The sequence below is a fragment of the Oryzias latipes genome, chromosome 8 (assembly GCF_053564925.1).
Source record: "Oryzias latipes strain Hd-rR chromosome 8, Olatipes_Hd-rR_3.1".
NCBI classification, from domain to species: domain Eukaryota; kingdom Metazoa; phylum Chordata; class Actinopteri; order Beloniformes; family Adrianichthyidae; genus Oryzias; species Oryzias latipes.
In genome coordinates, this window is record NC_136244.1 from 1,658,898 (window position 1) to 1,682,821 (window position 23,924).

At 46.5% G+C, this 23,924-nt stretch overlaps 1 protein-coding gene across 3 annotated transcripts; it reads left to right on the top strand.

Annotated features, from left to right (window-relative positions):
* The first annotated feature begins 96 nt into the window (after positions 1–96).
* Positions 97–22,473, top strand: ap2a1 (adaptor related protein complex 2 subunit alpha 1). Of its 3 annotated transcripts, XM_078951088.1 has the most exons (22): positions 97–799; positions 3,093–3,304; positions 7,018–7,211; positions 7,303–7,432; positions 7,778–7,879; positions 8,024–8,283; positions 9,112–9,280; positions 9,385–9,522; positions 10,678–10,860; positions 12,845–12,942; positions 13,015–13,246; positions 13,330–13,518; positions 13,602–13,756; positions 15,130–15,192; positions 16,784–16,846; positions 17,337–17,419; positions 17,660–17,748; positions 17,845–17,969; positions 18,199–18,315; positions 20,360–20,429; positions 20,505–20,639; positions 21,043–22,473. In XM_078951088.1, the coding sequence occupies exons 1-22, from the start codon at positions 733–735 to the stop codon at positions 21,118–21,120; spliced, it is 2,952 nt and encodes a 983-aa protein (XP_078807214.1). In that variant the 5' UTR covers positions 97–732; the 3' UTR covers positions 21,121–22,473. The 3 variants fall into 3 exon arrangements, with proteins under 3 accessions (XP_078807214.1, XP_078807215.1, XP_078807216.1); XM_078951089.1 differs by lacking the exon at positions 15,130–15,192; XM_078951090.1 differs by lacking the exons at positions 15,130–15,192; positions 16,784–16,846.
* Positions 22,474–23,924: the final 1,451 nt, after the last annotated feature.

Sequence of the window (23,924 nt, forward strand, 5' to 3'; positions counted from 1 at the left end):
CACGCGTTACTGCTGTCACGAGCCTCCTCCGAGCCGCGAGAGGAAGCCTGAAGCTGGACAACCACAGCGGATGTCCATCAGGACGTTTGGTCTTCATTCGGGCTTCGTGGGTATAAAAGTCGCTGTCGCGCCGTCCTACCGCCGGTTGGCACTCAGACTCCGCAGAGGTTCGTCGTCGGACAGCGATGTGCTTCAGGATTTGAATGATACTGCTAGACAGCTAGCTCGCTAGCTGACCAGCTAGCTTAACGGTGCGTGACTCGGAGTAACTTAGCGACAAATTGTCAAAAGGCAGGACTTTTCGACGTTTTGTCACCTTCATCTCGGACACTTCTACACGGCGGTCGTTTGAGATCCGATGAAGTCGCGCCTGAGGTGAACAGCGTCGCTCGTTTATCCTGGATAGTTGAGGTTTGAATGAAATACTAGGGTTAGCTCGGTGTAGCAGCGGAAACGGTCCAGTTATCCGGGATAACATTAATTTATCCCGCTGCTTGATTCCCCGCCGCCAAGCGAGTCCGGTACATGCTATCGGAGCTAGCTAAGCACAAGCGCCCAGTGTCTTCAGTGGGACGAGAGCCAGCCGGTCAGAAAGTTAGGAAGTGCGAAGCAGCAGTAGCAGCTAGCTACCCCTGAACTTGGCCGTACCCCCCCTCCCGGTCCGGTGAGAAGAGCAGACCAGCTTTAGGAGGTTTCTACGAGCAAGGCCGGAGAGGACGACGACCTGCAAACATGCCGGCTGTGTCGAAAGGAGACGGAATGCGCGGGCTGGCCGTCTTCATATCGGACATCAGAAACTGTAAGTGGCTCTCCTTTGATTTTCTACCAGCTTGATGTGTTTCTGCTAACCTGGCAGCCGGCAGGCTCCTGCTGGGGGGGCTTGGTGCTCCGCATCATGTTGAGGGGGGGGCTTGGTGCCCCTCATCATGTTGAGGGGGGGCTTGGTGCCCCGCATCATCCGCATTCATGACTCCAGAGCAGCAAGAGAAGGTTTGGAGGGAGAAAAAAACCAAACATCTGTAAGATATTAGAGCTTCCCAGCAGCAGGGGATCCCCCCCCCCCCCCTCCGGTGAAAACCTCTAACGGGATTTAACAGGTTTAACTACAGTTACTCTGATTGGTTTAAATTGACCAAATAACTTGACAACTCTCAAGTCTGAGCTGTGGAGCTCTGGGGAGGGCAGTACAGATTCTGACCCCTCCCAGACTGGGCGACCTGATAACCCACCAGCCAGGAACCAATGCCTAAAAGGAAAGGTTTACCATTTTTAAAAATGTGAAGAAAAACTTATGATGGTGATGACACGCGGGGACATTTTTTATGTTTTTCGTTTGGTAAATGGCTCAGTAAAGTACAATGGGAATTGGGTTGTAACCAGTCCTACAGTTGTGCCAAAACCTGTTGTGTAACCTTGGATCTTTGTTCTGGTTATTACCAAGTTACCCCTTTATGGGGCTGTTGACTCTGCTAAAGCTGTTGATTTCAGTGACTGCGTTTTAAGGTAATCCCCAGAGCTTTAACTGGGCTTGTTGTGTTGCTGCTCACAAACTTCTCACATTTCAGCTGAAACAGCCACTAAACAGACTCTGACATAGTTGTAGGTTCTGGAAGATTCACATGATAAAAGCTGAGTTTTAGTCAGCAAACGGGTAGATAAAAAATCCTTCTTAAGTGTTGGGGTTGAGATTTTCTTTTAATTTGTTATGACATCAGTATTAAATGGTGTTTTGAATAGTTTTTTGGTTTGTTTTTAATATACTTTGAACCAAAAACAGTTTTTGTTTTCTCATTATAATGGTAAGAAGTTTTCCGTGAAAGCTTCTTCTATTTTTAAAGCCGTTAAATCTTGGTATATGGTTAGATGTGTTTTAAGGTTCTCTTTGGGATCAGGAATGAATCCATCAGAGGAACAGATCGTGGTAGATGTTCTGGAGATAAATGCAGGGAAGCAGATGGAGATGTTTGAGAGGAAGAACAGTGATGATGATGATGATGATGATGGGGAAAGGATGCTGAGGTTGGAGCTACCAGGATAGAGGAGGGTCATGGATGTGGGGGAGGACGACATGAGGGTAGATGGTGTGATGGAGGTGGATGATTCACTGCAGCGCCCCCTAAAGGGAACAGCTGAAAGGAAAAGATTGTTGGACGTTTTATCAGCCTCTTACATAAAAAAAAAAATGTTTTGACTTTAAGAAGATCAAGGATATCATGAAGGATACAGACAGATTTACTGACTGGAGTCCTTGTTAATTTCAGAGAACAACACGTAAGAAGTGGGCTGAGGCAGCAGTTACTCCACTTCTGTAGCTTATCATAAACAAACTTGGTTGATTAAGGCATTTGGTTTGACATGACCGCAAATGCCTGCAGAAAAGGAGCTCCTCTTTTTGTTTGTGCTCGGCTAATGCTGAAGCATTTCACTGCATGGCTGTGCAGTCACACAGCAGAGGTGTCATCAATGAAGACTTTGTTTGTGTGCTGTCAAAAGTATTTTCATCCAACATTGTCTCATCTAAATGTTGGTTTTTGCATGATTGGGTGTAACACAGCCAGGGTGACCTTTAGTGAGTGCATTCACTGGTTCAACTTACTTCATGACCCTGAAATGCTGCTGGAGATGAGGATAGAAAGTTGAAGAAGCTGCAAGAACACAACGTTGGACAGGATGACTGCATTGTGAGGCAGGAATGTGTCATCTGGACAGAGAACCAAAACCTTCCATGGGTTCACATCATAAAGTTCTGTCTGGAAAACAGGGCTGGACCTTTCCTCTAGTTGATGTAGACATGTGGCGTTGCTGTTTATTTATGTTGGTTGAGAATATATAGAGTTCTGTGATCAAACAAACACTTTATTTGGTGTCATGTTTGTGCAATATTGTTGGTTCAACATGTTTTTTGCATCATGTACCAAAGTCTTCAACTTGTTGAATTTTTGCTGTTAACTTTTTTCCAAATGATGGAAACGAGTAATAAATGCTCCAGTTTAAGGCAGTTTATTTGATTATATCTATACATATTTATTGTATTTTTTTATTTAAAGTTAAGTAAAAAGATTCTGAAGCTGTATGCATTTCTTTTCCATCAGGCAAAAGCAAGGAGGCCGAGATAAAACGAATAAACAAAGAGCTAGCCAACATCCGCTCGAAGTTTAAAGGAGACAAGGCTCTGGACGGCTACAGCAAGAAGAAGTACGTCTGCAAGCTCCTCTTCATCTTCCTGCTCGGCCATGACATCGACTTTGGACACATGGAGGCAGTCAACCTGCTGAGCTCCAACAAGTACACAGAGAAACAGATCGTAAGTTTCATGCGGTTTCCATCGGTGTCACGTCAGCTTCATGTTTGCTGGCGTGTCTCTGGAAGCGGTGCTGCTTTAAATGCAGCCTTTTGGTTGGAGGAAGCTGTTTTGGCTAAAACCGTCTGAGCCGTCCGTCTGTACGCATTTGCCGGCCGTGAAGTCATAGTTGGAACATAACAAACTTTGCTCCCGCCTTGTTGATCATATCCAAAGTTTCTGCCTGTTGACAGAGGGAACGACCGCTGACCTGCATGTCATTAGCCGCAAATCCCACAAAGCATCAAGTGCCGTCTGGTTTCAGGGAGACTGTCGTCCAGATGGTGTAGATCACTTTGGTTTAGGGAATTTAAAGGATGACTCTGAAGCTGTGTGCATTTGTTAGATTACATATTGTCAGAAAATTATAAAATCAAAGAAATCCACAGTTCTGCCAATTGACATGTTTTAACTAACAACATTTTGAAAGCAAAGCTTTTTTAACAGGAGACACAGAGACAAGACCTGTACTTCTCTCTATTAAAGGACATTTTAGGAGCATTAAAACTGTTTACTGGAACCATAAAACATCGGTTTTATTTAAAATGATGAACTATAAGAAAGCTAGTTTGACCGGTAGTTTTGGGTGTTGGTGCTTTTGCAGGCATATGTCAGAGGGGTTCACGCGCACCGGCCGCCGTGACTGTCGCTCGCTCGCTCGCTTGGAGGGTTTCTCAGGAACAGGAAATGTTTAGTAAGCAGAACAGAGATGAGTCAGGATCCCTGTGAGATATTTGCAAATATGTCCCAGTCCTCAATTATCTGGATCTGGATTTGTTGAATATCAGGCAAACAAAAGCTACAATAAACAGAAGATGTTGAGTATTGTTGGGAAGGTTTCACCCCGAGTTGTTGGAGAGAAATGTCTTTACGATTGTAAATCTGTTAATTACCATCCTGGTGGGCAACAGCTGACAGCTACAGAGAAGCTGCTTCTGGTGATTGGTAACTTGAAAAGGACAAAGTGTCTCTAGTCTGCATGTGTTTTATTGGAAATTGTGTTTCCCGGACTACAGTCAGATGAGAAATGGACTTTAATTTAACCTGAGTTGGGGTTTTTTTTGCATAAAAAAATGATGTTTCCTATCAGAGTAATGTAGGATGTCTCTGATTGCATAACCCATCTGGTAAGATTTAACCTTCCAAACTATTCTCTGTATGTTGCGTTTTTGTTGTGATGAAGTATTTTCTGCGTCATATTTATTTAGTGTAACGTAGTTCTGGTTTCTGAAGTGTCTCGCTGGTGTTTGGACTAAATGTCTAGACTGACGTTTTGCTGCCAAATAGTCAGATAAATGCAGTAGTGATCATAAACGTCAGTTGTAAAAGCTTCTGACTTGTTCAAGGCGATGAAGGCCCGCACACACCAGACCGGCGCCGTGTGTGGCTGCACCGGGTTTTGCAAAGAGCACATGAATAAATGAAAGCTGAGCTTGTTTAGAATTTAATCATGTTTGAAAATGAAGGTCAGTTAAATAAGTGTCCAAATAAAGCGGTTAGCATAGCAGTGAGTGTGAGGCTGCTTCAGTTGGGGAGTGGCTGAGTTAGCAGCATTATCAGCTGATGGTGGCGAGGTACAGACAAGTGTCTCCATAACTCCTCAATATCTCCACAAAGCCTTTTCTGTCGAGTAGATCTGAAACATGGCGCTGCAGAGCCGCTGACTTTAAAACACGCCTACATGATCCTGAGGGTTCAAACACCTGTGCTGTGTTCAGACAGAGGAAATATGTCGGCACCACTCAATGAATTTAAGTAAAAACAGATGACCTGTTGGTGAGGATTTATTGTTGCCTTTGGAAAATCTGGCCGGACTGACCTTACTCTTTATTTTTTTTATTTTTTTACTTTAAAAAGTATGTTCTAAACTATGAGAGACTACGAAACAAATCATTTGCCTAACAATATTTAAAACCTTGTCATTTTTAAAATCCTTTGTTTTCCAATGTTAAAGCTACAATCAATGGACATCCCAGTTTAAATTGGAAAAAATGTTTCTTTGTGCACTAAAAATTGACTTCTTTTTTTGAAATAGCTAGAACACAAACTGCCTCCTCTTGTGGGTTAGATTTAATTTCACAAAATTAACATTAAAACTGCTTTTCTGCGTATTTCTTTGTTCAAATTGTGGTGAATCTAAAGCACAGCGGTGGAAAAACACCGCCTTAGCAGGGGTTGACATAGCCCAGAAATTTGCGCTGGCCCACAGGGCCAGTAGTTTTTGAAACTTACTGGCCCTGCCTGAAAGTTACTGGCCCGACACCGCGCATAGCGGGACCCGCCGCTCCGCAGGTGCTTGCAACTTTAGGGGGGTCCGGGGGCATGCCCCCACGGAAACTTTTAATATGGTGCAATTTGGTGCATTCTGGTGACATCACTTATTTCTACACTTTTCAATGACTGAAAATAGACCATATCAAACTTAAATCTGCTCTAGTCTGTTTCAGATGTTTTGAAGAGAGCACTGCAGTGTAGTAGGTAACACTAGTTCAGAAGTTTTCATGCTGCTTCTAACGGCAAATATCGCAATAAATCATAAACCTTAAATGTGTTAAAACAATCTAATGGCAGCTTGAACCATTTAACGAATCAAATAAATCCCTTAATGCATTTGACCAATCGGATGGACGCCTTCACATTGTTGACCAATCAGATGGAGCCCTGTTATGTTAGATGTTTGTAACCTATGTCAACGTGGGTCATTTGGAGTATAATTTTTAAACTGGGAATGGTTATTTGGTTATTTTGCTGTTTGTTTATATACCGCAAATTATATTGTTATCGCAATTTTAATCTCTGATATCGCATAACGCGAGTTTTCCTCATATTGTGCAGGTCTAACTGAGATCATTCAGCTAACTAGAAATACTTACTGCTCACAGTGTTGTAAAGAAAAACAAAATTAAGTAGTTTAACATTCTACTGCATTTGAGTCTGAGATTCAGGTATTTGGAGTTGCCTTTGATTCTTTGACATTCAGCTTAAAGCTCAGTGGATACAGTTTCATCTTCAATGCATTCATTAAATATCTTGCTGTCCATACTACTAATTATACCCACTACTCCATCCAACATATTCCTATCTATTCCTGCCATGTCTTCCACATCTCTGACATGCTTCAGTCTCTCTTCAGTGACGGTGTCGGATTTATAATCAAATGTAATAATAACCCACTGGCTTGTGCCTTCGTTGTTGCTGTTTAACATTGTTTTGTATTGAATTGTTACATTCAATAAAGTTTGAAAAAAAAAAGTAGTGAGCGCGTGCCGCGTGGTGCTCGGCAGTGAAAGCCGCGCGCGTGCAGGCGGGAGAGAAGGAGAAGTGATCAAAGGTTTCCCATAGAAACCCTTGAAGTCTGAACACAGGACTAGCAGAAAAACTAAATTATGAAGACGAGGTAAATCTACACGTTTTCGCAAAATTTACTTTATTGAAAAAGGTGAAGAATATATAAACCGTTAAATATTTTAGTGGCCCCAGCGGACAAGTGAAAAATAAAGTCTTGTGGTCCGCACTGCTCGAAAAACAGGACCGGGCCAGCGGACAAATGGCTATGTCGAGCCCTGCTTAGACAGATGGATCTGGTTGGATCGTAGGAATATAAAATAATGAATCTGTGTTGTTTCACTCCTAACCAAACACCTTTTATGTCTTTATTTTTTAATTTTATTTTTTAGGGTTACTTGTTTATCTCAGTGCTGGTGAACAGCAACAGTGAGCTGATCCGTCTGATCAACAACGCAATCAAAAATGACCTGTCCAGCCGCAATCCCACCTTCATGTGCCTGGCGCTTCACTGCATCGCCAACGTGGGAAGCCGGGAGATGGCCGAGGCCTTTGCTAGCGAGATTCCTCGCATCCTGGTTGCTGGGTGAGTTCTGCTGTCAGTTAAGGGCTTCATTGATGACGTTCTGTGTGTAACGATGTCTGATATAAACACCTGCTAACACAATCTACCGCAGAGACACAATGGACAGTGTGAAACAGTCTGCTGCCCTGTGCCTGCTTCGGCTGTACAAGACCTCTCCGGACTTGGTGCTGATGGGGGAGTGGACCTCTCGTGTGGTGCATCTGCTCAACGATCAGCACATGGTAAGGGCTCCCCCCAGAGATCATGCAGATGGGGGGTCTTTATGCAATCTCAACCCTTTGCTCATGATGTAAATGGGTGGAAACCTTCCTTCAGTTCTGTTTTAACTACACATATCCTTAGGGGATGCAAAGAAAAAGGACAATGACCACCTATCACTACTCCTCCACTGCCATGCTTGACATTTGGAATCTAAAGTCAGAGTTGAGGATTAAAGAAAGACAAATGGAAAATGGTCTTCTCATGCATTTTTATTCAGACATGAGCACTTGTGTGTAGCATTGTGATGTCTGGTTAAACTATACAGTTCTGAATGTGTGTGCGTTTGCCTGCGTTTGTGAGTGCAGGGAGTGGTGACGGCAGCCATTTCTCTCATCACCTGTCTGAGTCAGAAGAATCCAGATGAGTTCAAGACCTGCGTTTCCTTGGCTGTTTCCCGCCTCAGCAGAGTGAGTGTTTGCTCCGACCACACCTATTGAAGTTGATTCTTCAGTGTTGTCACACTTTCTCTATTGAAACACGTTGGACTGAAGTTGGAACTCACAATCTGTAGACTATAGCAGAAACGCTGATGACCCCGTTGGGCTTTCCAGATCGTGTCGTCGGCCTCCACCGACCTGCAGGATTACACCTACTACTTTGTGCCGGCGCCATGGCTGTCCTGCAAGCTGCTGCGCCTGCTGCAGTGCTACCCTCCGCCAGAAGATGGGGCTGTTAAGGGCCGACTGGTGGAGTGTCTGGAAACCATCCTCAATAAGGCACAGGAGCCCCCCAAGTCGAAGAAGGTGCAGCATTCCAACGCCAAGAACGCCATCCTGTTTGAGGCTATAGCTCTCATCATCCACTACGACAGGTGAGACCAGCAAACGTGCAGCTTCTCATGTTGAGTTGGAAGGCTTTGTTTGCAGGAAAGCAGATGGTCCAAAAGAATCACATTTTGATCAAAAATAGCATCAGAAAACAACAAAATCATAAGAAACAACAGAAGAACATTAATAAAAGTTGCTAAATAGAGAGTTGTTGTCGGTGTCAGCTGCAGAAGTTCACAGGAGCTGGTCTGCAGAACAGTTGTGGTCTCTGAAGCCTCGTTTCCACTGAGCGGTCCGGTCTGGTCCAGTATTTTGACCTACCCACTGAGGTGGACCGAACTGTACCATTTTTGGTCCCCCTTTGGTTGTAGGTCCATAGAAAAATGGAACGGACCGGTTAGGGCGGAGCTACTGTTGAAACCTGTTGATTGGCTGAAGGTCATTTCGACAAAAGAAAGCGCCACTAAAGCGTCTGTTTTCCTCGTCGCCGTCCGCCATCTTCCCTCAAACATGAAAGGCTTTGCATCTACCAAGAACCAGCAGCCAATGAGCTGCTGGATGAGCTCCATCACTGTTGTTAGCTTCTTTCAGCACCATGACGGTCCATGTCCCGGACCATTCTGAACCGAACTGTACCGCTCCACTGAGTGGAAACGAGGTCAACAGAAACCCAGATCAGACTAAAGATGATAAGAGATTTTGATGCTTCATTTAGATGAGACTGCAGTTTACTTCTGTTTTGTGGTCAGATGGTTTTAAATGGTTGGAGGTGATTCCTGGTCTCAGTTTTTGGCACAGGTCATGCTTGACCACGGTAGCCCGAGCAGACCGAGTCGCACGGTCACCGTTTTGCTCTTTCCTTTGTTCCTCAGTGAGCCAAACCTCCTGGTGCGAGCTTGCAACCAGCTGGGCCAGTTCCTGCAGCACAGAGAGACCAACCTGCGCTACCTGGCGCTGGAGAGCATGTGCACTCTAGCCAGCTCCGAGTTCTCCCACGAGGCCGTCAAGACGCACATCGAGACCGTGATCAATGCTCTTAAGGTGAACCAGACGCTGTCGCTCACAAAGGGTTGCACACCGTTGAGTGCATATCCGGTAACGATAGCGCAGGACAGACTTTTGTGTGACTGTTTGTGTCCCTTCAGACTGAAAGAGATGTAAGCGTCCGGCAGAGAGCAGCCGACCTGCTGTACGCCATGTGCGACCGCAGCAACGCCAAGCAGATCGTAGCAGAGATGCTCAGCTACCTGGAGACTGCAGACTATTCCATCAGAGAGGAGATGGTGGGTCCTTGGAACTCTGGACTACAATTTTAGTGTCCTTCAATGTCCAAAATGAAAAATGCAGAACTAATCGGGGCGTCACTTTCTACCAAAAGCAGTAATTCACAGATCAAACCACCGTTCTTACTATTTAATCTAATTATGTTTAAATGGGTGCTATATGTTTGGGTTTTCACTGGATGAGTTCAAATTGAAATTTGTGTTTATTCACCATCATCTATGCTTTTATATAGAGCAGGAAATCAGAATCAACAAAAACAAAGATTTAGGAAGAAAGAAATGGTATTTATCACTTTAAACAAAGTCCCTCTGAAAGGTTTTTCTGTCGACTTCCGGGTTAACTTCAGCTCCAAACCAAACATAAACGTCCCTGCTGTTTGGATCATTTAACAACAAACCCTGAAAATGTTCTCCACAGGTTTTCATCCTCAAAGTTTAGCCGACTCCAGTTCCAGTAGACCGACCGATGACCAGACAGTCACATGACCTCACATGGATCACCAGATTTTCCCAATAGTCTTAAACTAATCACGTTTGTTTTTTTCTTTTCCCAGAAACGAAGTTCAGTAAACTGAACTTCAGTTTTTTATTTCATTGATGAAAAACTCTTGACAGTTTTACTTTGAAGCTCTATTTACTTCCGGTGACAGTAGCACATTCGGTTTTAGTTTATATACTTACTAAAGTATTCTGCATGTTAGAGCGACGCTTACATTACATTACATTACATTACATTGCTTGAGTTGTATTTGTACTAAACTGTAATTTATTTAGAAAGATGGTGAATCTGTGATGTCGGACGTAAATATTTGTACTCAAGTTTTTCAGGACCCGGTCATGAATATGGGAGTATTCTGATGCTTGTTATCCCTCTAGCTCATCATAAACTCAGTCAAAGCTCCAGTTAAAGGCTGAACTCCAGTTTCAGTCACAGATTAAAAGGATTTATGATCCGTTCTTTTGTGAAGCTCCAGTTCACCATCCAGGTCGTCTTCAAGAAATATTTACAAAAAGCCCTTTTACCCAACTTCATTGGAACATTTCAGACAGGAAGTGTTCCACCCTCAGTTTTTCTTAAAGCATTAGTCATCAGGTACTTGATTTAAGGGTCTTTTGTTTCAGAGATTTAGTTTTCCCTCCCTTTTCCAAACTCAGGTGCTGAAGGTGGCCATACTTGCAGAGAAGTACGCTGTGGACTACTCCTGGTATGTAGACACCATCCTGAACCTCATCCGCATCGCTGGGGATTACGTCAGTGAGGAGGTGTGGTACCGCGTCATCCAGATCGTCATCAACCGAGACGACGTGCAAGGCTACGCCGCCAAGACCGTTTTTGAGGTAAATCAGCAAGACATTCCTCAGATTGTGGGATTATTCAAAACCGAGCTCTGTGTGGGGATATTCCTCTGAGTGACTTTGATCTAAAGCTTTTTCTTTTGAAATTCATTGATGTCGTAAAGATAATGACTAACAAATGCATACCAGACCAGCGTGAAGCCTGGATGAGGGAGGGGCTTCAGTTCTGAAGCTGCTGTTGAAGCGACTGTCGGGGTTTAAGATCTGATGGAGGAGCCACAGGAAGCCGCTGCAGATGCCTGCTTTGTGGTGGGACGTGTCCGTTTTGGTTGATTGACACTTGCTCTGTAGGACGGCGCCTCTGACTCCATAGACGCTCAGGGTCAGAATCAGCGTCAGGTCTGCATTTAGAGATGTGGATGACGGAGAAAAACCCCTTAAGCTGCATCCCCAGAACTCTGTTGGGCCTCTGCATGCTGTGCTGGATTTGCAGATGATCACAGTTGAACTCAACCCATGACACGTTGCAGTCTATGGAGCAAAACCATATTGTTGAAATGCAGCTTGATTGTCTTTGACATAAACCGTGACGGCATTCTGCGTCTGTGACATGGAAATATAGGCGGGAATCAAACCTGGAGCCTTTCAACCAGCTCTGCCGCTGCACCACAGCCATAAAGACATAAGCGGGCTCTAACACGTGACCAGAGCAGAGGCAGTTTCTGGGACTGCTGACGGATGGATGACAAACCAAAAGGGAGACATGAAGGCTGGGCTGGAAGATGGACTTAATCCAGATGGGCTGAGTGTAGTTAGAGGTGGTGATGATGAAGAGGAGGAGGAGGAAGAGCTGCAGAGAGAGGAGAGATCTCTGTCTGAAGAAGAAAATCACTAAAAAGCAGTAAAATGATCTTTCCATGCAGCCAGGCAGTTTAAATGGGAAAATAAACTAAAAAAAGTTCACTGTCGGATAAAATCACTTCAATTTAAATGTTATTCAGCTCAATAAGTATTTTTTTTGCTAGTTTTAAGCAAATGGTTTGTATCTTGACTTTTGACCTAATAAAAGTTCATTTTGATCACAGCGACAAAAAAATCTACGGTAGTTTAATAAATGGAATTGACTCATCTTAGTATAAACTGGCCCATCTCTCTAAATCCTCAATATAAAACTAGCACAGATCCTTAAGCTGCGTTGACACCGCCCTCAGTGTGTGTTCAGTGAGATGTCTGTGTAGACACGCCTAAATGCGCAGTCCAGGCTTCAAAACTCTGTCTACGACCATTTTGAGCGAGATCTACGTACAAAACACACGGCCAATGGACGCCTGTTGAAAGTCAGACTTTGACCAATCAGGGACTGGGATTCCCAGTGACGTATGCATGACATCCCTTCTTTCTCACAGAGGTGCCAATGTTTGAAAATTGATGGACGAGGAGGAATTGATGATTGCAGTTTGTGTTTGGCTGGAATTCTGACACCAAGACTTTCATTTATTAGAATAGAGCCTCTTCCAGCTGTAGGTGGAGAACATGAGCTAGTAAACAGTGGAGGAAGAAGAAGCCCCTCCCTGCTGGTCCAGTGTGAACACCATGGGCTACGTGGCGTTTAGCGTGTTTTAAATATGCGTCACTATTCTGCAGTGACGTTAGCTTTAGGACATAAATCTAAATGTTTTCAAAATGTTGATGAATGCCGGAGTAACTTAACATTTATTTAACTTTAAAATAACTTCCTGAATTGAACCGTAAATTACAGTGAAATTTGAGTTTTTTTAAATCAAGTTTTTCTATCATCAAAAGGATTTAAACTCATTTTAATAATAATCTCCTTCTTTCTCGGTCTTAGCTCTGAATGAGACAAAACATTCTCCATGATTTACAGAAAAGCTTATGAATGTGTTCAACAACTTCAGACCTGGAAATGACTTTAAATGTCGGAAAAAGGTTCTAAATCTTTGCGTTTGCAGTGACTTGTCAAATATCCCTTCAGAAGCTCTTTGGGCTAAACGGTTTCTCTCTGCAGGCCTTGCAAGCCCCCGCCTGTCATGAGAACATGGTGAAGGTTGGAGGCTACATACTGGGAGAGTTTGGAAACCTGATTGCTGGTGACCCGCGGTCCAGGTGTGCTGTTCATTTTTGATGATGATTCTGCTGATTGTGGGGCTGCTGGGTCACGCCTCGTCTCCCTTTTAGCCCCCTGGTCCAGTTCAACCTGCTCCACTCCAAGTTCCACCTGTGCTCCGTGCCCACTCGTGCGCTGCTGCTGTCGGCCTACATCAAGTTCATCAACCTGTTCCCAGAGACCAAGGCCACCATCCAGGAGGTGCTGCGCTGCGACAGCCAGATCCGGAACTCGGACGTGGAGCTGCAGCAGCGAGCCGTCGAATACCTGAAGCTCTCCTCCATCGCCAGCACCGACGTTCTGGTTGGTTCTGCTGATCAAACACACCCCAGCTGTCACTGACTGCTGTGCAGCGCCGTAACCGTAACCGCCCCGTCCCTTCTCAGGCCACCGTGTTGGAGGAGATGCCTCCCTTCCCAGAGAGAGAGTCTTCAATCCTGGCCAAGCTGAAGAAGAAGAAGGGCCCCGGAGCGGTGTCTGTGACGGAAATGGAGGACGGCAAAAGGGAGGGCGGGGAGCTGAATGGAGGCGGGGACCGGGGGCCGGACGCATCAGCCATGGCTGCCTCAAACGCTGTAAGCGCTCAACCCCCCCCAGCCATCAGAAAACAGGAGCACAGAGCGGGGGAGTCTCACGGTTGGTTTCCTGTCTGTTCCAGTCCACGCCGTCTCCGTCAGCTGACCTGCTTGGGATTCGCCCCGCTGCCCCCGTGAGCGCCGCTCCAGCCAGTGTGGGCAGTTTACTGGTGGACGTGTTTTCAGAGGCGGGGCCTGCTGCATCCTCCGCTGCCGTCAACGACGAAGGCTTCCTCAGGTGAGCGGGGGTTTCCTGATCCGTCATGGTAGTCTGAGACCTCAGATTCCAGAATGAGTGGCTGCAGCTTTGATTCTTTACAGTTTTTACATTTTTAATGAATTCTGTCAAGTTCTTAGTCTATAAAGAACGTTTGGTCCTTAACGTTTGGGCTTCAGTGAAAAGCTCACAGTCAAGACGCTCTAATCAAATATCACCACGATAATATAGCTACTGATTCAAGTTCCACTAAGAGATGACTTTTAATGCAACATTTTTGGTTATAATTGACTCGATATGAGATCTGCTTATAAAGTTATTTATAAAGTTCTAAACTGACCAATCAGATGTCTCAATAAAAACAGGTGGTCTATCCTGCCTTAAGGTGGTAGGGGTGTGGCCTGCCAACAAGCTGACTCCTGATTGGTGAGAGCGGTTGCCATAGAAACGTTGAAACGCACCAATCGCTGCGTACTCGCGGTTTATTGGCTCCAACATGGCGTCACACTCGCTCAGTCCAGTTGTCGGACACACTCGATGGTTTTTACCAAAAGAAAATGAAATTTTCCCTAAAAACTATTAATGGGTTTAAGGAAGTAATATTATATTCAAGTAAAGTTTGATTGATTATTTTAGTGAACTCAGATCTGGGATGTTCCTCTACAGAAAACCAACTATAGAGCCTTTTGGTTTAAATATCTACTGATCATTTTTTACCGTCTTTATCCAGACAGCAGGGGATTTATTAAACAAACCTGTAACCTGATCAAAGTGCATCCTTGGACAGAAGGGAATGTTGTGTTGTTGTTGATTGTAGTTGTGTTTGTGTTGAACTAGTTGTGCGTGCGTGTGTGTATCTCTGTTTGCTTTATCTGTCTTTTTCTGTGTTACACGGGCCTGTCGACCTACAGACTCAGTGTGATGATGATGTCAGGGCTGCTGTCATCCACGCTCCCTCGGCCTCATCTCTGACCCACAGGGGGTCAGAGATGAGGCTCAATGTGGGTAATGCCTTCAAAAATCCATTCTCTGGCCTTTTTTGGGGAGGGGGGAACAAATCAGCAGTAAATACCTGACTTGTGCTAGAATGACATGTGTGAGCAGACGTACCAGCTTCCAGGAGACCCCTCCTCTTCATCAGCGCTCATGCTGGGGGCCGCTCCACAGCGGTCTGAAGGTTCGACAGGTCCGCTGCACATGTCTGCTCTTTTTCTGCACTTCTTGTGACAGTCTGTCGTCTTTTTCTCTTTTTTCTATTTCCCTTTGTTTGTTTGTGTGTGTGTGTGTGTGTGTGTGTGTGTGTGTGTGTGTGTGTGTGTGTGTGTGTGTGTCTGTGTGTTCTGATCTGAATGTGTGTTCGTCTCCTGTCTTCTACCATGATTGGACATTGACAGAGATCTGGAACCGCCCACTGAGACATCTGATTCGCTATTGGTGGAGGGTTCTGGTGACTCTGAGTAAGGGCCCAGTAGCTGTAAAAGTATAAACATGGTGTCTCCACAAGGATGTGTAGCTTTTCATTTCTAGAAATGATGTTTATCTTAAACCCAACGAGCCGTCGGCGGTAAAAGCTGTAAAAACGACCGTGTTTGCCCTTCTGCTGTCTAGTGGGGTCCAGATGACCCCACTCCCAACGTTTGAGGCACGTTAACGTTGGGAGTGGGGTCATCTGGACCCCACAAGGCAGCACAAGGGTCGGTCAGGGTTTTTCTGCACTTGTAGATGAAGGTTTGGAGTTGACTGCGTCATCGCTGAGACGGTGGAACATCTTCTGTTGTGGATAAACCGACTGCTCTCAGCCTGAATGCTGTTGCTCTGTTGCTTCTCTCCCATTGGTCAGTTTCTGGCTGCTGTTGTGATGAATCCACTGGATTCCGGTGTATGAGGGAACTTCAACGCCGTCGATGTTGGTCCAAATTTGGGAATGGCTTTTTTTTAAAATGTTTGTTCCCACTGCTGTTCTTGAAAGTGTGCTCATGCTCCCAAAGGAACTGAAACACAGACGGGCCTTGGTTCTTGGGTGGGCCCGCTCTGGTTTGACGGGTCCAAAGCTGTCGGTTGACCCGTCACTGGCGTCAGTCAGCAGCAGCCGTTTGCAGCCGTTTGCAGCCTCAGACAGCAGTGAGAGCAAAGCCTCACTGAGCCACCTGCCAAATGTGGAGGGCTGGTTGTGTTGTGGCAGCTCATCACACTGTGCGTTTTTTGTGTTTCTTTTCCTGAGAGCCTGTTGGATGTGTCATCGTGTTCCCCCCGCCCCCTCCCCCAGCCGTGCATGTGCAAAGAGCTGATTTAGACCTTGAATGCACTGACCAGCGTCCTGCTGCATTCCACCAAGGGGGCAGTGAGGGGCTCATTTCCCTCCGACGGTCCAGACTCTGCTTTCTGCTGCCCCTCCAAACCTGTTTTAAAGGTTAGAGGAAAGTTTGGGTCTTTGGAGGCAAAATGAGTCATGGGGGGGACATTTGACTGGAGCGGGGTGTGAAAGCTGTCTTAGTTTGCTGTCCTGCACTTCATATAGTTTGCCTTCATTGCTTTTAATCAGTCAAGTAAGGAAGCTGCTGATGAAACGTTGACCCTCATTTCTGCTGTGAAGTTCTCTGCATGGCATCAAACCTCCACTGTCGGCCGGAGTTGAGCTTTCACCGCACGTCTTAGGACTGTGTTGGTGTGTGTGTGTTTGTGTGTGTTTGTGTGTTGTCATGGAGGATGCTTAAACAACGATGACAGTACCGGTAGATGAAACCAAAGCAGAGCTGCTCCACTGTCAGAGGTTCTGCTGGTTCGGTCCATGTAAACAGTCAGTGTGTAATAATACCAGGTTGACCTGCTTTTACTAACCACCTCTGCATTTTATCTTTGTCCTCTGTCTCCTCATGTCTTCTTGATACTTGCTGGTACTTTTTGGTTTTTCTGCTCTTTCATTCATGGCGGCGTGTTGCCTCTCCCTGTCCCGTTGTCTCTTCAATCCTCATTCCTCCTCCTCTGTCCCGTTGTGTTTTCCCTCCTCCTCCTCCATCCCGTGGTCCCCCCCATCTTGTTGCCTCTCAGCTCTGCTCCTCCCTCTGAGGATCCTGCTCCTCCTCTGTCAGAAGCTGACGAGCTGCTGAACAAGTAAGGTCCTCCTCCACTCGTTCTGTCCTCCAGCAGCCTTGATTGAATGTTTTTTTGCTTTTAACGATGATCTTTTACATGAAATCACTGATCTGAGCACGGGGGGTGGGTGGGGTGGGGGGGTTATGTCAGCTGTCACTCTGGTGTTTTTGGGGGATCAGCCGTTTCCTCCGTCGGTTTGTTGCTGGTCCAGCAGAACAGCAGCTCACCACGTTGTTGTTCTGTTTGTAACACAACAGACAACTTTAAAGAACAAAGACATTTCTATTGTAAATCTAAATCATTTCTACATGAATCCTCTTTTGTTTTTATTAATAACAATCAGGAGTAATCCACGTCTGAAGCCGTGTTTTTGGCTGAGAGGAATCAGAAAAGATGGCTTTCTGCGCGATCACGTCTGTCTGACTGTTCTGTCTGTCCAAACGTGGTTGGAGCTCAAAGCTGAGCAGGTTTTGATCTCAGAACCATCTAAATGTGGGTTTTTCTGCAGGTTTGTGTGCAAGAACAACGGCGTTCTGTTTGAGAACCAGCTGCTTCAGATCGGCATCAAGTCGGAGTATCGTCAGAATCTGGGTGAGGTTTTCTTCAGTCTATTTGGGAATGGATCTGAGGACGAGCAGGACGAAGAGCAGATGAGCTCCAGCAGGTTTCATGTCTACGGTCCAGAAAGGATCTCTCCATTTAAAGGAGACGTTTTGGTTGAAGAGTTTTCTGCTGCTGAGACAGCCGGCGTGCACCAAAACACGCCTGCAGAGAGCTGCAGGCGTGTTTTGGTGCAGAGGAACACCGCTTTCATCGCCGTCTCTCCCACAGGGAGGATGTACTTGTTCTACGGCAACAAGACCTCGGTGCAGTTTGCCAGCTTCACCACCACCGTCAGCTATCCTGGAGAGCTGCAGTCTCATATCCTTTCTGTTCGACCTTGAGGCTCAGCCGAGGCGGACGCCGATTGAGTTCTCAGCCCGTCTCCCCGCCCCATGACCCTTAACAGCCGCTCACAGCTGAATGTTCAGTCCAAGCCCGTGGAGCCGCTGGTGGAGGGGGGGGCCCAGATCCAGCAGGTCCTCAACATCGAGTGTCTGACCGACTTTTCCGAGGCCCCACTGCTAAACATCAAGTTCAGGTGAGTGTCGTGGTGAGACTCACTGGCGTACGGTGATGTCACCAAACGGCTTGGCGCCGTCGATGAAAGCTTTTGAGCCGCTCTTTAATTCTGCTGGAAGGTTGGGCTGAAGGCAGAGTTGCTAGTGAGCCACCGGTGGTTACCTGCTGGGCTGTCTCCATGGTTAACCACCAGTTACCCGGTGAGACGGAGTGCTGCGGGTTTGCAAACTGGTTTTCTGTTCCGGCAGATATGGGGGGGCTCTGCAGAACCTGACCCTCAAGCTGCCCGTCACCATCAACAAGTTCTTCCAGCCGACCGAGATGGCGTCGCAAGACTTCTTCCAGCGCTGGAAACAGCTCAGCCAGTAAGTGTGGGGGGGGCAGCCGAGAATTCAGCTTACCGGGCAACGGGGGAACCCATCCACCGGCGGAACCCGTTCACCGGGAAACGGGGGAACCCATCCACCGGTGGAACCCGTCCACCAGGGTAACAAGTAAACAGGGGGAACCCATTCACAAACGTCGATGGCAGTCAATTGCGGGACATAAATATATTTAGAAAAACTGCCGTCAGCTAATCCTCCTCCTTACTGTGATGTCACTTGATTGACATGCAGAACGGCCTATCACAGATCCTCTTATAGCTACAAGTCACTGCACTTGTATGTGTAGGTACACTGAGCGGCCGATCGACTGGTACATTCTTCCTGTCATAGGAGAGCCTTTGTTAGCCCGGCTGCGCACCGGAGGATCACTCCGGCCTACAGGACCGTTTATTGAGGTCCCGGCCGGCCTGCATGCCTCTTTGATTGGAAGCAAGACCGAGACCCAGCCGTCCTGGCTGAGCGGTGTGGCGTGCGCTCGGTGGGGGAGTCCCTGGTTGATCCTCCCGATAGCAAATGATCGTTTCAAAGGTTAAGCCCTAAATAAGTAAATATATGATCAAACCTGAGCCAGATGTGAAGGTTTTCTTCCTCCTCATCTTCAGAACGGTGTGAGCGTCCAGCATTAAGGCCTGTACACACCGGGACGAATTTCGCCCGCGATATTTGCAGACATTTTTTAAAAAACGCCTCGGGTTCGTTTTTTTGGTTTGACGCGCAGCGTCGAAATCTATACGACCAATGAGAACGGCGCTTTTGCACACGTGTCTGGAGCTCTTGAAGTTACAGTAAAACACAACTTGGGGGCGCTCAAACACAAAACTGCCTTGCTGAGCACACATACCAGCGAAGAAGATAGACGCCAAGTAGCGTCTACACTGCCGCGAAGAAATAATGACGGACATTCTTAAATATCCCCGAACCAAGCACCAGTTGGAGCTACTGGTGCTTGAAATATTCATGTTTTCTTTGTATGATTCTGACAAGCGCGTAAATACTTGCTCTCTTCTTCTGAGTGAAAAGCGACTTTAAGAAGCCTAAAGTTGAGCAGCGCCACCTTGTGTACAGGAGTATTTCTGTTTACATTAAGCGCCATCTAATGTCAGGGATTTAAATTGCATGTTCACTCGGCTCGTCAGTGAAAATCGCCTGGTTGTGAACACAAAAAACGTGGCGAAAAACGCTGGCAAATATTCGTCCCGGTGTGTACGGGCCTTTACACTCCTAAACGTGGATGTAGCTTCTATCACGCCTTATTTATCTCTACTGTCCCACGCACCGTTATTTGTCCGCGAGCTGCAGTGCCGCTGACGCTGCAACCAGGAACACGCGGATCCAGAGGAGGTTGAAAGGAAGATGACAGAAACTTGTGATCGTGTTTAAGTCCCACATATTTATCTACATTTATCCATTTAACATAATTCTGAGTCTTTTCCTGTTTCAGCATCGTTAGCTACACGTTTGTTTAGTGCAGAGTTAGTGTATCAGTTTTTGATTCATTATTATTAATAATAACAATAAATGCAGCGGTTTGTCTGATACACTTTTTTCCATTATCAACCTCCTGACTTTTCTTTTCAAGAAGATCTGTTCCGAATATTTGTTGATGTGTGGCTTCTTTGAAAACTAGGAATGTTTACATCCACATCCGCGCCTCACTAGCAGAGGTTTGGGGACCGCCGTCTGCAAAACAAAACACAGCTGGAATGGCGACAGAACTTTATTTATTTCAAAAGAGTTACGTGAACAAATGAATTTCCGTGTAATTTAAATAAATGAGCTTCAGTACACGTGCATATGTTTTGTCACTAGATATAAACGCCCGTGACGTATTTTTGTCAGTACTACACCAGGGGAAACTTTGTTTTAACAGCAATTAAACAAAGTCTTAATATTTTTTGCAAAGGTGTGCATGTTTGTCTTTGAGCGTCCGTTTTGTTTTGACACTTATCTAACCCCATAGGAAGCGGTTTACCAGATAAACTGATGTTTGTTAGCTGGTAACGCTGCTGCTGTTTCTTCTCAGGCCTCAGCAAGAAGCCCAGAAGATCTTCAAGGCCAACAACAGCATGGACACGGAGGTTCTGAAGGCCAAGGTGAGACGCGTTGGACCCGGGCTGGCGGAGCCTGAAGCCTGCTTTTTGTTCACCCTGTGTGGCGTCTGAATGCAGCTGCTGGGACTGGGGATGGCCCTGCTGGACAACGTGGACCCCAACCCGGAGAACTACGTGTGCGCCGGCGTGATCCAGACCAAGGGCCAGCAGGTGGGCTGCCTGCTGAGGCTGGAGCCCAACGCACAGGCGCAGGTAGGAGGAGTCATCCAAATGCTGCTTCTGAAGCGGGTGTTTCTACTGGACTTCATCCTTAGTTTGTCCAGATGATGAAGATGAAGTTTGTTTTAAAGAAGCCAGCGCAGGGATACAGAAGATTTAGGCTATATGACCGGAACTACTTTTTTAGGTGTGCTTCATCCCTGTGGATCATCACTTTTTAATGCCACACAGCAGCCAATCAGAATGAGGATGAGTATCATTAAAAGATGACCCAGTTGGAGCTTTCTGAAGAATTTATCAGTGAAGCTCGTCAGGTGTTTGCTTCTTGGTTTTCTCATGTAGATGTAGATCCTCTGCAGTACATTTTATGGCAGCGGTTCCTGATTGTGCAGCCCCGGAACCTGTTTGTCCTCATAAGTCCGTCCTGTGTTTGCAGATGTACCGTCTGACTCTGCGCTGCAGCAAAGATTCTGTGTCCCGGCGTCTCTGCGAGCTGCTGGCAGAGCAGTTCTGAAGAACGGACCCCCCCACCATGACCAGTACTCCCAGCCCCCCCACCAGCACCCCGTTTCCCCGGCCCTCCTGCCACACCTCTCCTCCCTCCAGCAGAGAATCTCTGGAAAAAAAAAAGGTTTAACCTACAGAAGGGAAGCAGCCGCTGCGAGCAGCAGCAATATTTTGTCATTTTTCTTGTCCCGGATTCTGATTCCTGTTCATCCTCTACTCGTTTATTAACATGATGCTACAATCTGGTTCTGTTGGTTTACCTGTGTAGCTGGTGTGCACGTGGCGAAGAGTGTGAGTGAGCGTCTGGGGGGGGCCTGTCCCGTGGTTGTGCCGGGTTCTGCTCTGTGCTCCCGACACGCATTCGTTCGTCACAACATTCCTTCAGGCTCAGTGGGAGGGGCTTATAGCGGCGCACACGCTAATCCCGTCTCACCTGCTCACAGGTACAGGTTCTCCGCTTCCCCCGTGGGTTGGTCGAGCATTCCAGATCTAAGCGCTCTTGGAGCGCCGGATCCACTTTCAGAGCCCCAAATCTCAGCCCTCGCTCCTTAAGAAGCCCTGCAGGGGGGCACAGCCCCTCCACGTCCCAGCGGGGAGCGCCGTCACATTCCCGTGAGGGTTCGGGCTGCCGGGGCGGAGGTCCCTCAGCAGCTGTGAGCTCTGCTCCGTCCACACGCCTCTGAGCGTGGCAGGTTCCCATGAGTTGCTCTTCATCGCAGCGTGAAACCCCCGACGGCCTCCTCCCCCTCCTCTGCCCGCTGGAGGCGCCCCCCCCCTCTGCTCCTCCCGGTTCCTCCTCCATCACGTCCGACTGGAGGCGGCTGCAGCGCACAGCTCTGTCCTGCTCTCTGAGGTTTCTGTCGTGTTTTAAGGGGGGGGGGGCAGCCCCACCCTGACATAAAGTAGTCCCTGCAGCTCCAGGTCACCACCTACCTGACGATGACACTAAAACGACATCACTCCGCTGCAGCTCCGCCTCTTTTCAGCGGGCTTCCCGTCACAAGCGAGCGCCTGTAGGGGGGGGGGGGGGCATCCGTCACAACTACAGGGACAATGTTCACGTGTGCGAGTGTAAGCGTGACTGGAAACAGGTGAGGAAAAAAGCCTACAGACATTTCTAATACACGGTCACATCCTGCGGCGGCTTCGCCATGGCAGGGATTTCGTAGTGGAAAACGTAGTCGATTTGTCATTTTGTGAGTGCGTACGTGAGTTTGTGTGTGCGTGTGCGTGCAGTATCCACTAGCTAATGCAGCCTCATGTATCGGTGTTAAGAAACTGTCCTATACCTGTGTTAGAATTAAGATTTACTCTGTAATGAAAAGAAATGTGAAAGTAAAATTATGCCATATATATCTGACCTGCTGGCTCCTGCCTCCTCTGTCGCACCTGCAGCCGACACGGACGGTCGGCGGCGGGATCCCTGCACAGCTCGTCCACGCGGCGTCCCGTGCTTTTACGGTCCCGCTCCGATCCTCTTCTGATCCGTTTTCAAACCGCTCCCACTGGTCTCTATTCTGATGAAGCCCTTCTAGCCCCAATTAAAACCGTCAACGTTTTCTAGGCCAGTGTTTTTTAACCAGTGTTGAGATGGTCAAGTGTGCCGTGGGAAATTGCCCTCATTAACTGATCTAAAGTCCCGCCCCTTTAACTGTCTCCACCAATCATTGGTGTCAGACCAATCAGAAGTGGTTAAAGTCTTCACTTCCTTGTCCCGATTTAGCTCGTAAAGTCGCTCAGGTCTAACAAAAATACCAGCTAAAGCTCGTCTTTAGCGGTGTAGCTTTCCACAGAATCCGGTATCAGACCGTGGAGCAAGTGAACAAAACCATGAGGCTCAGAGACGCAATATTTTGTGCACTACATCTACCATGATGCATTGGGTTGTGAGAGTGACGGCGCACAAGGAGATCTGTTGTTAAACGTCTTGAAACCAACGAACACACTTCAAACTGTTTTTAAATCTTCTAACTTAACTTTTATTGCATCTTTTAGAAAAAAACAGCTGCAACTTCCAGCTTTTTCTGACACAATTATCTCAAAAATGCATGTGAGATTATGGAGGGAGGGGCTGTAGATCAATACAGACTATGAGTTTCTCCTTATTTTTAAATTTTTGGATGCTGGTGTGCCGCGGGATTTTTTTTAAGGTTAAAGTGTGCCGTGGCTCAGAAAAGGTTGAAAAACACTGGTCTAGGACATGGTCTCTGCAGAGCGGCACGGCTTCATTAGAAATTCCCCTCTGAGTTATGGGCAGGGAGTAAGTCTGCACTCATTTCCCATCATCCATCTGTGTGCTGTCTCTCCCACTAGCTTACAACCCCAAAAATAGCAAGATCCAATCTATCCAACTGTCCAGTTCTGATCCAGATTCCAGCTCAGACCAGGAGAACAGACGTCCATGGATCTGTTGGTCTGCAGGTGGATAACCAGAAAGGGGCGGAGCATAGAGCTTTTGACTCGCCAATTGTGGCTTTGACGTCACAACTAATCTCTTTCAAACTGCTCTTTAGTTGTCTGCTCCTGATTCACAACAATTGGAGTAAAAACTAAATCTGAATTTCCTTTATCAATGTCATGTTAAAGCTTGGAGTGGAACTCCTTCAACGTCTTTACTAGCAGAGAAACGTTCAGCTGCTGTGTAGAACACAAGATGATTGACATAAAAGATATAAACATGAGTTAAAACTAGTCAGAAAAGACAAACTTGTCACTGTATAGATTAAAACATGAAAGGGTAAAAAATGTTTAATAAAATATAAAATACTTAAAAGACAAATAAGTGAATAAAGTTAAAGAGGCTCTATTCCT

Bases quoted from the DNA above. Each gene is read 5' to 3' on its own strand.
- ap2a1 (XM_078951088.1), top strand. From the start codon at position 733: ATGCCGGCTGTGTCGAAAGGAGACGGAATGCGCGGGCTGGCCGTCTTC. The intron at 13,757-15,129 runs GTGAGCGGGGGT...GGACATTGACAG, and splicing joins AACGACGAAGGCTTCCTCAG to AGATCTGGAACCGCCCACTG. The intron at 16,847-17,336 runs GTAAGGTCCTCC...GTTTTTCTGCAG, and splicing joins GCTGACGAGCTGCTGAACAA to GTTTGTGTGCAAGAACAACG.